At 43.5% G+C, this 18,287-nt stretch overlaps 1 protein-coding gene across 1 annotated transcript; it reads right to left on the bottom strand.

Moving 5' to 3' along the window:
* Window positions 1–7,999: 7,999 nt before the first annotated feature.
* LOC124655924 lies at window positions 8,000–9,031 on the bottom strand. The gene has a single exon (XM_047194751.1). It carries the CDS (start codon window positions 9,029–9,031, stop codon window positions 8,000–8,002), a length of 1,032 nt encoding a protein of 343 aa, XP_047050707.1.
* Window positions 9,032–18,287: the final 9,256 nt, after the last annotated feature.

Genomic DNA, 18,287 nt, shown 5'->3' with positions numbered 1-18,287 from the left:
TTTCGAATTGTGGAACAGTAGATTAGAATTATGCTACATATGAGCGCGAGCATGAGGATAACATGATGAGGGACTGTTTCCAGATATTTGCTCCAGAGTTAATGGAGAAAAAAGGGTCCCAAACCCGCTCATCTCGCCCCCCCGGGCGCACGAGCAGGGGGCGAACCCTAGCACCGCCTCTCCCCGTCCCCCCTACATAGGAGCGCGAGCATGAGGATAACATGATGAGGGACTGTTTCCAGATATTTGCTCCAGAGTTAATGGAGAAAAAAGGGTCCCAAACCCGCTCATCTCGCCCCCCCGGGCGCACGAGCAGGGGGCGAACCCTAGCACCGCCTCTCCCGTGCCCCCCCCTCCGGCACCGGTACTGAGATCACAATATTTCCCACCAAGAACTTGCATCCGCTGCTCCTGCTTTGTTGTCTATATCATTATGTCACTCTGTGTAGCCGACTCGTCATGTGATTGGTGCTGCCACAGAGTCTTACGAACATGGAAAACGCCAGCATTTTTGTTTCCTCTCTCTCTCTCGGATGCATGATTGACTAGCCTAATATATATGCGCTAGGTAGGAAAAGGTGGCTTGCCACACGCTTGGCCGTCAAACGATGAGCAAGCAGATATAAACAAACATTATTTTAAAATTATATTAATGAAACATAATTTTATACTACCTCCGTCCCAAGGAATAAGGCGCACGCGTATTCCAAGACGAGCTTTGACCATAAAAATTGAACAACAAAATCTTGGTTATATAATATGTAATTAGTATCGTTGGATTCGTATTGAAAAGCACTTTCTAATGATTTTAATTTCATGCAAATATTTTTTATATAGTTGAAGTAATTCTTAGTCAAACGAAAAGCACGTAAAACGAGGACGCCTTATTCCTTGAATCGGAGGTACAGTAGGCAGTACATAGTTGTATACTACACATGGTATCAGGAGCTAAGAGCATCTCTAACCGAACACCTATAACTTAGAGAGTACAAAATGGAGGATAAAAATAGATGAGAATAAATTTAGTCATCTAAAGGGTGATCGCCGGATTGGAACCCCAAAATCTTAAAGGACTAAAATATTTTAACATCATTTTTGAAACATCTCAAACACACAAAGTTCAAACATGCATAAATATTATACAAAAAATCAGATCAATCAAGTTTGACCCAAAAGCACAACATAAATATTATTCTGAATTTCTGATGCCATATAGAGTTACATGCAATAGCATGAGGGCCATCCAAAAGTTTGAACTACTGGAGAAAATGTGAACAATATACTTACATTTCGACCTTGCTAGAAGGGGAGAGAAGTATACGTTTCATTTGGTATTTGTGTAAGTGAGGATGTAGAGATTATTTTCATATGGTGTCATTTTGATATTGTAGATATCGATAATTTTTTCAATAAGCATGGTCAAAATCGTTGATTTTTTGTTTTAAAAAATCTCTACATTGTGGCAAGGAGGGAGTACAAAATAATGAACAAAGAATTTACAAAAGCGCGTGACACTAGATTTTGATCAAATCGCACAACACATTAGAATGTCATCACAAGTATCCAAAGGCAAACCGATACAGTAATACTCTCTCTATTTCAAATTACTCCACATATTAGGTACTATCATCATCAATTGTTGTGAACTTTGACTAACTATAGGGGAAAATGTGAACACTAATAGTAAAAAAATGTTACACATGCAGAGAAGATGTTATATTTTGAAATATTTTATAACATTGGTAAAAAAGTTGCACCGTAATTTCACGACATTGACAGGCTTTAGAAAAAAAAACATTGAAGACCGATGTTACATACTCTAAAAAAAATGTACACTTTTTATACCATGATCGGACGTGCATAATTCGCTCACTTAAGTGTGTCCTACTGTTCGGAAGACGGCTGATGAATGAATTTTTTTACAGCCGGCTGATGCCTAACACTAGCCTTCGTGAAAGTTTATATTATATTGATTTGATAAATTTTTAGAGGAATATTGATTTGATGATGTCGAGTAATAGGAAACATAGTGAGTAGTGCAATGCTGATAATATCATGATATAGGGAGGGGAGATGCCTGCAGAACTAAGGCAATGGACAAAATGGGTTTTGTGTGCGTTTGGAGTCGAGCAAAATTATCAAATAATTATATCTGAGGATCTAAGATAATCTGCAAAGAAAATTGAATAATTCATATGCATCAGGTCAACAATATCTACTACCATTTGCGCCTGATATATATTCACACATTGAAAGGTGGGAAGTACTTCTAGACGAGCCGGGGGTGGCAGAAAGACGGTTAAATGGCACGAAAAGGAAGTAAGAAAACATCACACAGGATTTGAAAAGAAATAAATAGTTTGCAAAGAGAAAGGGAAGCACACCATTATTTTCTAAGGAATCGTTTGCTTTATATCGCAGACGATACCAGATCTGAACGTTTGCGGTATTTTCGCCCGCGGGGGCTGTAGTATCTGCAAACTGCCTTTTCTGGCGTTGGCTATCATTGACACCTTCCATGTGCGACAGGGGCTTTAAAAGGAAGAGTTTATTTCGTTTTAGATGACATGGAACAGGAGGTGCGCCAGATTTAGCAGTTGCTTAGGCGTGTGGACCACGAGTCTAGCAATTCAACCAAGTTGTTATTGGTTAGGATTATTCTCATGTTTTGACAGAAATGATATAGGACAAGGATCAATGCTACTTTGTGAGTCACTCTGTAGGTATTTTCGTAGAGTTGCACACATCGGCAAGTTTACCCAAAAACTAACCGAACCTGGTAGAGAATGTTGGACAGTTCACTTATACTTCAACAATCATCTTCATTGTGAACCCCACACGCCTCAAATAGATCAAAAACTGGCTGCATTGCTCTAGGCAGGTCATACACACAATATATGTCAATTCTGAATTTGTAGAGTTACATGCAGCAGCAGCAGCAGCTTCATCCAGAAGTTCAAACTAATGGAGAAAATGTGGTATACTTACATTTTGACCTTGTTAGAAGGGGGAGAAGCTTACGTGTCATTTGGTATTTGTGAAACTGAGGATGTAGAGATTAGAGAACAAGGGCTTGCTTGATTCGAAGGAATTGTGTAGGTTTTTTTAGGATTTGAATTCACTGGATGTTTTCTTACAAACGTTGTTTGATTCATAGGATTACAATCCTTTGAAATTCCTACAAAGGATTCATTTGCACTATATTATGAAGGAAATTCTCCCTTTATTTCAACCTCCTTTTAGAATTCCTTTGTTTTTCATGTGCAATTAAAAGCTCGTGGACCCAAAATCCTGTAGTTTTGTAATGCAATAGGATTGTAAAGGACATGCCATTCCAATCGCGCGTTTTCCATATTCCCGCGTTCTAAAAATCTTACGAATCAAACGAGTTCCAAGTGATTTTGCAGTTTGCAGTTCTCTCGTAGCTGCAGCTGAGAACAGACGTACCCGACAGACAGAGAACACGGCCAGCACCCTAATTGTTTATTAAGAGCATGTCTAACAGGCCCCGTATTTTTTCGCCCCTTAAAACGCGAGTAGAGGATCCTGTATTCACTTTTCGCCGGCCGAAAACTCGGACGAGCTAGCAGACCCCGTATCCCCACCCCGTAAAACAGAATTCTGTTTTACGGGGTGGGGATACGGGGTCTGCTAGCTCGTCCGAGTTTTCGACCCCTCAAAACAGGTTTTTTTTTTGACAAATTGGATATTAGAACCAACACAACATTTACATAAAATAAAGGTTTTACATCACACAATAATCGTCATAATTATTACAATAATGTTTTTCGGAAATGTCAACAAATGTTCTAATGGAAGAATTAAACAAATAACAAATGTTTCACACATACAACAATAGGAAATGAATGTTTCACACATAAAACAATGGGAAATAAATGTAATAACTCATTGGCCATGCAACTGCCAATGGTGATCAATCAGATCTTGGGTGAGCTGGTGATGAGTCTCGGCATTTTCAATGCCTCGATGAGCTGCAAGAAAAGCTTCAATCCGATCAGGGTTCCTCTCGGGCTGCACTCGGGTGCCAACATTGTCATAGAAACATGGCAAGTTCAAACCTCTTTCATCTTCAATGATCATGTTGTGAAGAATCACACAACATGTCATGATATCAACAAGAGTTTCCTTGTCCCAAAACCTAGCAGGACCCCGGACAATTGCAAACTTTGCTTGCAAGACACCAAATGCTCTCTCAATATCCTTGCGGCATGCCTCTTGATTTTTGGTGAAGCAAGCTTCCGTTTTTGTCAAAGGCTTGTCATTTTTCTCTTTTATGGACTTGACAAGGGTTGCATAGGTAGGGTAAATACCATCTGTGAGATAGTATCCCATGGTGTACTCATTGTTCATAACTTTGTAGTTACAAGGTGGAGCTTCACCCTTAACTAGTCTTGCAAACAAAGGGGATCTATTCAAGATGTTAATATCGTTGAGTGTCCCCGGCAGTCCAAAAAAAGCATGCCAAATCCATAAGTCTTGAGAGGCCACAGCTTCAAGAACAATAATGGTAGCATCACGACTTTTGCCACAATACATTCCATGCCATTCTTTTGGACAATTTTTCCATGTCCAATGCATGCAATCCAAACTACCAAGCATCCCCGGCCACCCCCTCTTTTCATTGATCTCCATGAGCTTTTTTGTATCATCCTCATTTGGAGCTCGGAGATACGTCTCTCCCTACAACTTGATCACCATCTTGGCAAACATACACACGCAATCCGTGGTTGTTTGCACACCAATGCGAAGGTACTCATCGGTATAATCTGCTGGTATACCGTATGCAATAACCCTCATGGCGGCACATATTTTTTGATATGGGCTAAATCCCATGACTTGGGCAGCATTTCTTCTTTGCTTGAAATAATCGCAATTTGCCTCAGCAATCTTTGACGATTCCCTCGAACAAAGACCTACGCATTCGGTACCGTCTACGGAAGAGGCGGGGAGGATAGGTCGGTACCTCGGCGAAATAATCTTGCATCAGCTGTTCATGGCCGAGCGCGCGGTTCCGCGGAATGCACATACGCCCCATCACGGATCCTTTCCGCTGATCCAGCAGCTTCGCGCGGTCCTCCATTTGCTTCAAGCCGAACAGGAGCAGCATCATCTCCGTCTCGTCGTCGTCGAGCAACTCGTCGATGTCCGAATCGTCGGAATCCGACGAGGACCAATCGGTCGACGTCGCGTCCAAATCCGCCATGTGCACATCCTCCGAAGCCATCTACCACGGTGTACCATACATCAGCCCCAAATCCGACCATTTTACCTGCGGCAACGAAGAAGAACGCAGCGGAATACTCACCGGCGAAAAACGGTGGAGAAGACCGCGGCGGGAGGGCGGCTGCGCGCGCGGAGGGACGCGGATCTTCGGCGGGGGTGCGGCGGAGGTGCGGCGGGCGTCGACGCAGCTCGGCGCGGCTCGGCGGACGGCGGAGGGGCGCGGATCTGATGGATTCCGGCGGCGGCGCGCGGGTGGCTGCGGCGGCGCGCGGGGGAAAACGGGTGGGGGGAACTGAAATGTCCGCGCGCGGTTTCAGAAATGGGATACCGGTTTGGCCCTCTATCCCCGCTCCCACCCCGCACAAGTAGGGGGCGACGACCCGCCCCGTAATCGAAAACAGGAAAAAACGATGCGTGGGCCGTTTTTACGGGGCGTGCTAGACGGCCGGGTAGAGCCGAAACCTGCATATCGGCGCTTATTATACGGGTTTGCCTCTTTTAAGGGGTCTGTTAGACATGCTCTAAGATCAAGATATTTTCTCACCAAGAACTTGAACACGTAGCAGCACTCTCTGTCGACTGGTCGTGTGTGGTTGCTGCTATGTTACGTACCACGAGGGAAACTTACGCACATGGAAAACGCCCTGATTTGGTATCCTCATGGTAACAGATGCATGATTGATCTTGCACAAGAACTGAAAGAACGAAAAAGAGTTGAAGACCAATCAGCTTAGGCAGCATTCATCGTTGATGTGGGCTCGCCGAGAGTTGAATACCTGACCCTGACAGGATTTTGAATTCATTTCATTTCATGGGCGTGAGATCACCATCAATCATCATGAACACTATTGCTTCTGACTTGTGACCTGTGTGGATCAAACGCATACTAACGGTTTGTACGGTTGATGTTAGTGAAGAACTGTTCAGTTGTGACATGCATCCGAAAGAAAGGAATTTCAGACATGACATGACACAGCTGCAGATTGTTCTGACTCGAGAATGAAAATGGATGGATGCAGTTGCAGAATCTGAACATTGTCCACACAATCAGGAAGATCAAGAACAGTATGGATTCTTCTGTCTCTGATTTTTTTTACTAATGGACAAACGACATGAACGAATGATTAAATTATCGATCGATCTCTGGCCCAAGGCCATCGCCACACCGCCAAGGCCCAAGGCCATCGGATGTTGGGCAGATTGATGGCCTCACCGGCGAGGGGGGCAAAACCCTAAATTAGTTTTCTTAGCCTCCTCTCTCTCTCTCTCTCCCCGTGCTATGTTTTGGGATAAATGCTACCTTTTTTTTGTAAAACTGAAGCTGACGCCGAAGGGTCTTGAGATCGACGAAGTCACCACGGGGACCTCGCTGTCGACGGGAATGTCATCACCTCCCACTAAAGAATATTTCGGCTTGTAATGAGACACCAAAGTGTCAAATTAGGGATTTGAACTTTGGTGGGTTAGGGGTGCCACTGCCCTCCTAACACCCTACCACAGGTTGGTACTCGGATAAATGCTACTTTGTGCATAGTCATTTGTTATAGGTATTTTTTGTAGAGTTGCGTACATCGGCAAATTTACCCAAAAGACTAATCTGATAGAGAACGTTGAGCAATTCATTTGTACTTCAACATCCTCCTCACTGTGAACCCCACACGCCTAAAATAGATGGAAAACTGGCTGCATTGCGCTAGCTGGGTTATACACACAATACATCGTAGTAGGTTCATCCAAAAGTTCAAACTAATGAAGAGAATGTGGACAATATACTTACATTTCGACATTTCTAGAAGGAAGTGGAGATGCTTACGTTTCACTTGTTAGAAGCGTGAAGTTTCTTGGTTCCAATTTTATTTGTGTTGTCCGAAGCCCAACCACCGTCAGACAGGCATGATCCGTAGTCAGAATCCGATGATCTTTATCTCGTGCTAGCTACTACAGTGAAGAACACGTACCCGACCGACAGAGAACAACGGCCAGCACCCTAATTTTTTAATCAAGATCAAGATATTTTCTCACCAAGAACTTGAAAACGTATCACTCCCTGTCGACTGGTCGTGTGGTTGCTGCTATGCTACATACCAGGACGGAAACTTCGCACATGGAAAACGCCCAGGTTTGGTTTCCTCATGGTCGCCGATGCATGATTGATCTCTCTAATTCTACACTAGTAATCAATCCGCAGAGAAAACTGGCAGAACATAAAAAGAGTTGAACACCAATCAACTCAGGCAGCATTCATCGTTGATGTGGGCTCGCCGAGAGTTGAATACCTGACGCTGACAGGATTATGAATTCATTTCATTTCATATGCAAATCCATCCATTCATGGGCATGAGATCATCATCATGGACACTATTGCTTCTCTCTGACCTGTGAACTTGTGTGGATCACACTCATAGTAACGGTTTGCACGGTCGATGTCAGTGAAGAACTGTTCAGTCGAGACATGCACCCGAAAGAAAGGAATTTCAGACATGACATGACGCAGCTGCAGCTTGTTCTCACTCGAGAATGAAAATGGATGGATGCAGATTGCAGTTGCAGAATCAGAACATTGTCCAGACAAAAGGGAAGATCAAGAACAGTATGGATTTCTTCTGTCTCTCTGATTTTTGTGCAAACGGACAAACGACACGAACGAACGAACTAAAAACTCGGTCGATCTCTGCGGTCGGTCGAGCAGAGCTCCCCCGGTTTCGAGGGGATCTTGGTGGATTCTCCGGGCATCCATGGTCACTGCCATCACTAGCTACTTCAGTCGCTGGACGGCACTGGAGAACACTATGCAGAGCACGGAAAGCGCCGTCGCCGGGAGCTTCCCGACGGCGAGGCCTGTCAGGATCACCGGGACGAACGCCGCGAGGGGGAATCTGCCGGCCCCTCGTCCATCCACCACAGCCACCGCTGCTTCTGACGACGACGACGACCATTCTATGCTTGATTCTGACGGCGTCTGCTCGCTGGAAGGGGCTGGAGTCTCCGGCGTTGCTGGCTCGATGTCGTCGCCGGCGGCAGCGTCCGGCTGCTCTGCCTCGCCGTTGTAAGAGATCGGCGAATCCTTGGACTTCGGCTTCTTCTGCAGCTTCTTGGAGATCAGTTTCCTCAGCGACCTCTTCCCCTTGCGCTTCGGGGTGGTCGAATCGTCGCCGCTGCCGGCCACAAGCGCGCTCCTTTCGGCGGCGTCGCCCCCCTTGTCGGAATCGGAGCAGCTAGACCTGGACGCTTCCTCCACCTCCCGAATCGGGGAGGCGGCGCCGCGGCCGCACGAATCCAACATCGCGTCGGCCTCCGCTGTTGGCAGCCGCCGGCGCCGGCGGGAAGCGGACTCGATCCAGAGCAGCGACAGCGCGGCGACGGTGAACGCCGCGACCGTCCCCTCGCTCCACACTACGAGGAGCGCGAGCGCCAACGGCCCGCCGAGCGCGAGGAGCTCGGGGCGGAGGCGGAAAACGGCGCCGCCTTCCGGCGCCCGGGGCGTCGCCTCCAGCCGCTGAACCGCTACCGGCGAGAGAGGCTGGGGCGGCGGCGACAGAGGAAGGTCTTCGGCAGCCACCGTGAGCGCCACTGGAGGCGGAGACGGAGGCGGCACTAGAGCGGCGGTGGGTCGGCGCTGCTTCCGGGGCTTCCTGAGGCGGCCATGGTTCTTGACGACGAGGTCGGCGAGGGATGTGGGGAAGCCGGTCTGGACTGGGAAGTTCGACGGCGAGCCCGCGCGGGACGGCGGCGGGCGGAGGGAGGCGAGCAGGCGGCCAAGGGAGGGGCGCTTCAGCGTGCTGGGCATCGCCGGCGACGAGCATACAGGACTGAGGCCGTCGATCGAGTGGGATGAGTTTTTTTGGAAGGAGGTTTTCCTCGGTTTTATGGGGAGCGTTTCTTGTTGCCGTCGCTCCGCCGGAGTTTGGGAGCGGAGAAGACAAAGAAACCGCCCGTGATTTAATTACACTCTCCGATTTGAGGCTGTGTTAGTTTGGGTTAATTAGATCATAATCCTACTCGTAATACTCTTCTATACTCTGCTAAATTTCGACTTTGTCAAGTTAATATGGAACTTCTTTACAACTCACTTTTAAAAAATTTTCATTTTCAGGGTTTTATTTTTGAAAATCAGGAAAGTTTGTAATATGCTACCGTTCGCAGGCATGGGCGAAGCTCCCCTTGGAGCAAGGTAGAACAGTCGTCCTACATTAATTTTTGGTGAATACATTTAGATACACCTGTTTTTTTTTTTTTTTTTTTTTGAATATTTGAGTGGTCGTGCATCCAAAACAGACTCCATTGTTTCAGTAAACATTGTGTAAAATCGACTTCGAAATGGAAACATAGATCATATTCTAGGTTCAATGTAAATAACAATGATTTTATATTTCTATTATAGAGATTTATCATAAATCTTACTCCTATATTTCAATTATAGAGATTTAGAATAAATCTTAGTATATGCAGAATAACTTTGTGATATTCATTATTCAAACGTGTAGAATTGAAAATTTAGAGATTTCTTGATATTTGAAAGACACATCATGATTTCATTAAAAACATTATCACCTCATTGAGATGGTGAATTGGAAGGGTTTCTTGGGGACAAAGATCATTAAGACCTAGTTGCTCACGATGGATATTTAAAAGTCTTAACCGATAAAATTATTTTTTTTACAAAAAAGTAAAGCCTTGGCATTGAGGTGGCATTATCGTTATGTTTTTCTGGTTCTACGTATATCAAATATGTATTTATATTTATCGTACTAAATTATTTCGTTAGAATCATATATGACGTTCATGTATTACGACTATTTTGGTATTTGCATTATTTTTTTTAGTTTGCCATACCGTCCTTCGCCACTGTTCGCAGGCAGAAAATACATGGTGGCATGCTTGTCACTTTAGCTATCCACTGGCCTACGAGAACACACTGAATTGTAGAAAGTTCTTTTTGTATGTAGAAATAAGTTATAAATGACGGTTTGTATGGTTTTCAGTCAATTATTCATCGCAAGTCCGATAAATCATTTCCTCTTAATTAAATTGTGGGAGCATCCGACTCTCTTGCAAGGTTCATAAAAGAACTGAGCGGACATGCAAATTAATGATCTACACACGCACATTGTTGTTTTGACAAATTTAAAATTTGCGCGTGGAGCTAAAAATAGATTTTAAAAATAGTGATATACACACGTTCTTGGAATAAGATTGAGTGTACAAATATCAGTGTACATAAGTGTCACATTCAATTTTCAAATCATTTTGGCTAGTCTCGGGTATATATCACGTTTGTGCTAATAATGGTATGAAATTAATGTGACAGGCCACACTCATATCTTCAACATTAATAAGAAAATATATCATGTCTCGCTATATTAAGTGTTGAAAAGATATTGTCCAGATTGCTCCTGAATAAGAGCATAAGCAAAATGTTCCACTAATGTAGGCCAAAAGGGCGATTGCCTGTTGAATTAATAATGTTGCTTATATTTTATCTTAGCTCATCTAACATCTTGATGATTTTTTCGAGATACATACTTTTGAAACGAGGAAGAACAAACGCAAGGTTGAGGACCTTTCTTTTCGGTGTGGAAAATCAGGTTAACTAACTGGCAGCAAAAGTCACTCGGTAATTTTGTTCCAAACTCTATTTTTCTTTAGTATATTTTATGAAGATAAAATTAGACACATGTGGATAGAATCAGGTATATATCCTCTTTAAATAATATCATGGGTTCCCTTGTGCGCCTTATTACCCATACGAGTCGTCGTCGGTGTTGGTTGGATGTCTCGTTGACCAAGACCTGTCTTGTGATCAAGGACACTAACGCAGCACAGCATTGTATGCATGTCCAAATCATTCCGTGTGTTAGATCATTGTTATCATAGGAAATAAAGAGGATTAAGGATAAGTAGATATAATCAATACAAAGAGCAGACATACCAACTACTACGTACAAAATAAACAGGGCTATAAATATTTTTAAGCAATTTGTCGACAATACAGTAGGAGAAAACGACATCAACGGATCAACCCATTTGGAGGCTGTAGATGCAGACACCAAACTAGTGTGGCCGCATGCAGTCGGCAATAGCCGGCAAAAAACTAGGAACAAGTACACTCAATCGGTGCTAATGAAGGACGCAACTGTACTTGTTCGCAGTTGATGGACTGCTAGAGATCAATTATACATTATGAGCCTAGTTTTCTTCTCCCTCGGTCCTGTACTTTTATTTTGTTTGATACATTCTCGATGCTATAGTCTTTCTTGTTACTCCCTCCGATCCTTTTTAATTGACTCGGATTTAGTACAAAGTTGTGAAAGATGTGAGTACTTGGTAGCCACAGAACCTGCACATCCCCCAGCCTAATATCACAATGTGAAAGATGTGAAGTTTTACCAAAACCTTATTACTGTAATTTTTAGTTGCGAATATTGCGTAAACTAGAAACGCCTTGTGACCAAGGATGTCAACACGCATTAGTGCAGTGTATGCATGTCCAAATCATTATGTGTTTTAAGGGAATACTTGTGTACTTACATGCATGAGTGTGAATGTTTCTATCACCGTCCATTTTGCTTTAAGACTCGGATAAAAGAAAGAGAGAGAAAAGAACTTTTAAATCATTGTTATCAGACAAATAAAGGATTAAAGATAACAATATGCGATTATTAAAAAAAGTAGTAGACACACTAACTACAAAATATACACAGCGCTGAAAAATTCAAAATGATCATAACAATATCTTAACCGTATAAAAGAAAAGGAGAAAGACCAAAGTTGTGTGGCCGCATGCAGACAGAGACAGCAATAGCCGGCATGAAAAACCATGAACCTGTACACTCAATTGATACCATTGAGGAACACAAGTGTACTCGTTCGCAGTTCAAGAACTAGTAGAGATCAACTATATCTCAGAGCCTAGTTTTCTTCTCCCTCAGTCCTGTATTTGTTTTTTGTTTGGTAAAGTTTCAGTTCTATAGTTTTTCTTGTTGCTTGCCATGAAAACCTGCACATCACCGATCCTAAAATCACAATGTGAAAGATGTGCTGTTTTACGAAAACATTATTACTGTAATTTTTAGTCTGTCGCGGTTAGATATGAAGTGCATGCAGTGGAAATGAGAACCATGCATGGGATATATATTGATCCAGCAAAGAGTAGGAAGGGTGGTTGAAGTTAAGGAAAACATCCGACAATTCATTATCATGGACAATATATGAATCCAAAGGTTGATATTTAGGAGAATGACTCTTAAGATTGTTATCTCTTTTTTGATCACATGCATTTCAGATGTTCCCATGGCTTCATCGCCGCTACCCCACACTTTCTGTACCAGTACCTGTTGGCGTCCGAAACCCACCGGCGAGCTACGGCTGGCAACACGAAGAGCCGGGAACAACCTAGGGCTGCGGCTGGCCCTGGTCCCTCCGAGCGACGGCCCGCAAAGCTCCTGGTACGCACGTCCCGATGCTGGTGCAAGGGCGTGCCACCTGATCTATACCTGATCAGGAAGGTGATGGATTTGCTTCGCTAAGTTTCCTGCATAGCATACACGTAAACATTAAATACGAGCCTTGATCGGCTCTCAGGTTGTCCCGTGAATCGGCTCAAGGAGCCGATCCACCCATGACTCGTATAGGGTTTACGATTGCATGGTGGTCCTGCTTGATCAATATGAAGCTAAAACGACCTACGACGATTTAGGGTTTTCACCACATAATCGGAACATCCTACTCGTGATTGAGCACGGCAACCACGCACGGTGATAATAAACCGACCCTAGACAAGGCCTAAAAACCAACGTTAAGTTGATCCCGGAACATCTTGTCTAGGGTTAGCAAACTACACCCTACGCGCTACTTGGATCATTCAACCCGTTTGTAAGGCCTAACTATGCGGATATTAAACTAATCCTTGAGGAATCAAGGAGCAATCATAACGGATCGGATCTACTAAACAATGATCAAGCAAGGTGCCGCCCTTACACCTAAGAAAGGTGTAAGGACGGCTAGACGTCTAAGGGTTGCATGGACGGAAGCATGTAGCACGGTAGAACAATGCTAACCCTAACACATCTATGATAACTACGTTGCTCGCCATCAAAAAGGCTTCAGTACGAGCAACGCATGAACAACGAATAAACGTATACTGCCTAGATCGCAAGATGCGATCTAGGCAGCATGATGCTTACCCGGAAGAAACCCTCGAAACAAGGGGTCGGCGATGCGCCAAGATTGGTTTGTGATGAACGTGATTGTTGTTTTTCTCAATAACCCTAGATACATATTTATAGTCCGTGGACTTTCTAACGTGAGAATAATCCCAACCGTGCACGAGCCAAACTCTAACTAACCAACACGTATCCTACTATATTTACAGATACAAGGGCAAACTGCCCAAACTTCGTGTACAAGGCCGGTTCACGTATTTCTTCCATGTATATTCTTCAAGCCCAATCTTGATCGCGGCCCACCTCTAATCCGGTCAAATTCTGGTGATAACACATGCCCCCCTGGTTTTGGAATTGATAACTCCAAAATCACTCTGCTTTTTCTTCGTCGGGTCATGTCGTGGCAGAGCAGAACCGTCGCAGTAACCTTCATCATGATGCCTTGCCTTCTCAACTTCTCTGCAAGATTTGATAGCTTTAGCATCACTTCCTCGGAAACTGTAATGGCATTAAATTTCCACTATGCTCCCCTTTATTTAACCGTGCCGAACGATTCGCCTCTTCATCCCCCTCCTCCGTTCTAGCTATCGGCACCAAAAAACCCTCTTTCCCTGTAGCAATGTCTTCCTCTTCCTCCGTCTCATCAGGCCTTTCTTTCCAATCTTCTTCCTCGAGTGAGCAGGAGTGGGACTTCGACTTTGTGCCAGATGGCCCACCCGAGGCCCTCGTCGGGTCAGATGGTTGATGTCTACGCCCCCTCCTTTTCCTGTAGACAGTGTTGGGCCTCCAAGAGCAGAGGTTTGTAGAACAGCAGCAAGTTTTCCCTTAAGTGGATCACCCAAGGTTTATCGAACTCAGGGAGGAAGAGGTCAAAGATATCCCTCTCAAGCAACCCTGCAACCACAAAGCAAGAAGTCTCTTGTGTCCCCAACACACCTAATAGGTGCACTAGTTCGGCGAAGAGATAGTGAAATACGGGTGGTATAAATAACTAGTAGCAACGGCACCAGAAAAGTGCTTTGCCCAGGACAGTAAACAAGCAGTAGTAACGCATCAGTAGTAACACAGTAAAACAGTAAACAAGCAGCGATAGAAGTATTTAGGAACAAGGCCTAGGGATTACACTTTCACTAGTGGACACTCTCAACATTGATCACATAACAGAATAGATAAATGCATACTCTACACTCTTGTTGGATGATGAACACATTGCGTAGGATTACACGAACCCTCAATGCCGGAGTTAACAAGCTCCACAATTCAATGTTCATATTTAAATAACCTTAGAGTGCATGAAAGATCAATAAGACTAAACCAAGTACTAACATAGCATGCACACCTTGTCACCTTCATGCTAAGAAAGGAGGAATAGATCACATCAATACTATCATAGCAATAGTTAACTTCATAATCTACAAGAGATCATAATCATAGCCTACGCCAAGTACTAACACGGATGCACACACTGTCACCATTACACCGTGCGGGAGGAATAAAACTACTTTAATAACATTGCTAGAGTAGCACATAGATAAATTGTGATACAAAACACGAGTGCAATCATAAAGAGATATAAATAAGCACTTCACTATGCCATTCATAACGGTGAATAAGTATTCCGTGAAATATAGCCTAAGAGACCCACACGGTGCACACACTTGTCACCTTTACACACGTGGGACAAGGAGTCTCCGGAGATCACATAAGTAAAATTCACTTGACTAGCATAACGACATCTAGATTACAAGCATCATCATATGAATCTCAATCATGTAAGGCAGCTCATGAGATTATTGTATTGAAGTACATAGGAGAGAGATGAACCACATAGCTACCGGTACAGCCCCGAGCCTCGATGGAGAACTACTCCCTCCTCATGGGAGACAGCAGCGGTGATGAAGATGGCGGTGGTGTCGATGGAGGAGCCTTCAGGGGCACTTCCCCGTTCCGGCGGCGTGCGGGAACGGAGACTCTGTCCCCCAAATCTTGGCTTCGCGATGGCGGCGGCTCGCGGAAGGTTTCTCGTACCGTGGCTTTTTCGTCCCGAGGTTTTAGGTCCAGGGGCTTTATATAGGCGAAGAGGCGGCGTCAGAAGGTCGAAGGGGCGCCGACACTATAGGGCGGCGCGGCCGGGGCCTGGGCCGCGCCGGCCTATGGTCCGGGGGCCCGGTGCCCCTCTCCGGCGGTTCTCGTGTGTTACGGATGCTTCCGGGCAAAATAGGAACCCGGGCGTTGATTTCGTCCGATTCAGAGAATATTTCGTTACTAGGATTTACGAAACCAAAAACAGCGAGAAAACGAGAGCGGCACTTCGGCATCTTGTTAATAGGTTAGTTCCGGAAAATGCACGAATATGACATAAAGTGTGCATAAAACATGTAGATAACATCAATAATGTGGCATGGAACATAAGAAATTATCGATACGTCGGAGACGTATCAGCATCCCCAAGCTTAGTTTACGCTCGTCCCGAGCAGGTAAACGATAAACAAAGATAATTTCTGGAGTGACATGCCATCATAACCTTGATCATACTATTGTAAACACATGTAATGAATGCAGCGATCAAAACAATGGTAATGACATGAGTAAACAATTGAATCATATAGCAAAGACTTTTCATGAATAGTACTTCAAGACAAGCATCAATAAGTCTTGCATAAGAGTTAACTCATAAAGCAATAAATTCATAGTAAAGGCATTGAAGCAACACAATGGAAGATTAAGTTTCAGCGGTTGCTTTCAACTTGTAACATGTATATCTCATGGATAATTGTCAATGCAAAGCAATATAACAAGTGCAATAAGCAAGTATGTAAGAATCAATGCACGAGTTCACACAAGTGTTTGCTTCTTGAGGTGGAGAGAAATAGGTGAACTGACTCAACATAAAAGTAAAAAAGAATGGTCCTTCAAAGAGGAAAGCATCGATTGCTATATTTGTGCTAGAGCTTTTATTTTGAAAACATGAAACAATTTTGTCAACGGTAGTAATAAAGCATATGTATCATGTAAATTATATCTTACAAGTTGCAAGCCTCATGCATAGAATACTAATAGTGCCCGCACCTTGTCCTAATTAGATTGGACTAGCGAATCATCGCAATGCACATGTTTTAACCAAGTGTCACAAAGGGGTACCTCTATGCCGCCTGTACAAAGGTCTAAGGAGAAAGCTCGCATTGGATTTCTCGCTATTGATTATTCTCAACTTAGACATCCATACCGGGACAACATAGACAACGAGATAATGGACTCCTCTTTTATGCATAAGCATGTAACAACAATTAATAATTTTCTCATATGAGATTGAGGATATATGTCCAAAACTGAAACTTCCACCATGGATCATAGCTTTAGTTAGCGGCCCAATGTTCTTCTCTAACAATATGCATGCTTAACCATAAGGTGGTAGATCTCCCTTACTTCAGACAAGACGAACATGCATAGCAACTCACATGAAATTCAACAAAGAATAGTTGATGGCGTCCCCAGAAACATGGTTATCGCACAACAAGCAACTTAATAAGAGATAAAGTGCATAAGTACATATTCAATACCACAATAGTTTTGAAGCTATTTGTCCCATGAGCTATATATTGCAAAGGTGAATGATGGAATTTAAAGGTAGCACTTCAAGCAATTTACTTTGGAATGGCGGAGAAATACCATGTAGTAGGTAGGTATGGTGGACTCGAATGGCATAGTGGTTGGCTCAAGGGTTTCGGATGCATGAGAAGTAATCCCTCTCGATACAAGGCTTAGGCTAGCAAGGTTATTTGAAGCAAACACAAGCATAAACTAGTACATCAAAACTTACATAAAAGACATATTACAAGCATTATAAGACTATACATCGTCTTTCTTGTTGTTCAAACACCTCACTAGAAAATATCTAGACTCTAGAGAAACCACTCATGCAATCCAAATTTTAGCATGCTATATGTATTTCTTCATTAATAGGTGCAAAGTATATGATGCAAGAGCTTAAACATGAGCACAACAATTGCCAAGTATCACATTACCCAAGACATTATAGCAATTACTACATGTATCATTTTCCAATTCCAACCATATAACAATTTAACGAAGAAGAAACTTCGCCATGAATACTATGAGTAGAGCCTAAGGACATACTTGTCCATATGCTACAGCGGAGCGTGTCTCTCTCCCACACAAAGAATGCTAGGATCCATTTTATTCAAACAAAACAAAAACAAAAACAAACCGACGCTCCAAGCAAAGCACATAAGCTGTGATGGAATAAAAATATAGTTTCAGGGGAGGAACCTGATAATGTTGTCGATGAAGAAGGGGATGCCTTGGGCATCCCCAAGCTTAGACGCTTGAGTCTTCTTGATATATGCAGGGGTGAACCACTGGGGCATCCCCAAGCTTAGAGCTTTCACTCTTCTTGATCATAGTATATCATCCTCCTCTCTTGACCCTTGAAAACTTCCTTCACACCAAACTTCTCATAAACTTCATTAGAGGGGTTAGTACATAATCAAAAACTCACATGTTCAGAGGTGACACAATCATTCTTAACACTTCTGGACATTGCTCAAAGCTACTGGAAGGTAATGGAACAAAGAAATCCGCCCAACACAGCGAAAGAAGCAATGCGAAATAAAAGGCAGAATCTGTCAAAACAGAACAGTCCGTAAAGACGAATTTTTAATAAATACTTCCGTTGCTCAGATCAGAAAACTCAAAACTAATGAAAGTTGCGTACATATCTGAGGAACACGCACGTAAATTGGCATATTTTTCTGAGTTACCTACAGAGAAAACAGCCCAGATTCGTGACAGATAGAAATCTGTTTCTGCGCAGAAATCCAAATCTAGTATCAACCTTCGATTAGAGGCTTCACTTGGCAC

Source organism: Lolium rigidum, chromosome 5 (genome assembly GCF_022539505.1).
Source record: "Lolium rigidum isolate FL_2022 chromosome 5, APGP_CSIRO_Lrig_0.1, whole genome shotgun sequence".
Lineage (NCBI taxonomy): Eukaryota > Viridiplantae > Streptophyta > Magnoliopsida > Poales > Poaceae > Lolium > Lolium rigidum.
This window is presented reverse-complemented; position numbering and strand designations above follow the sequence as displayed.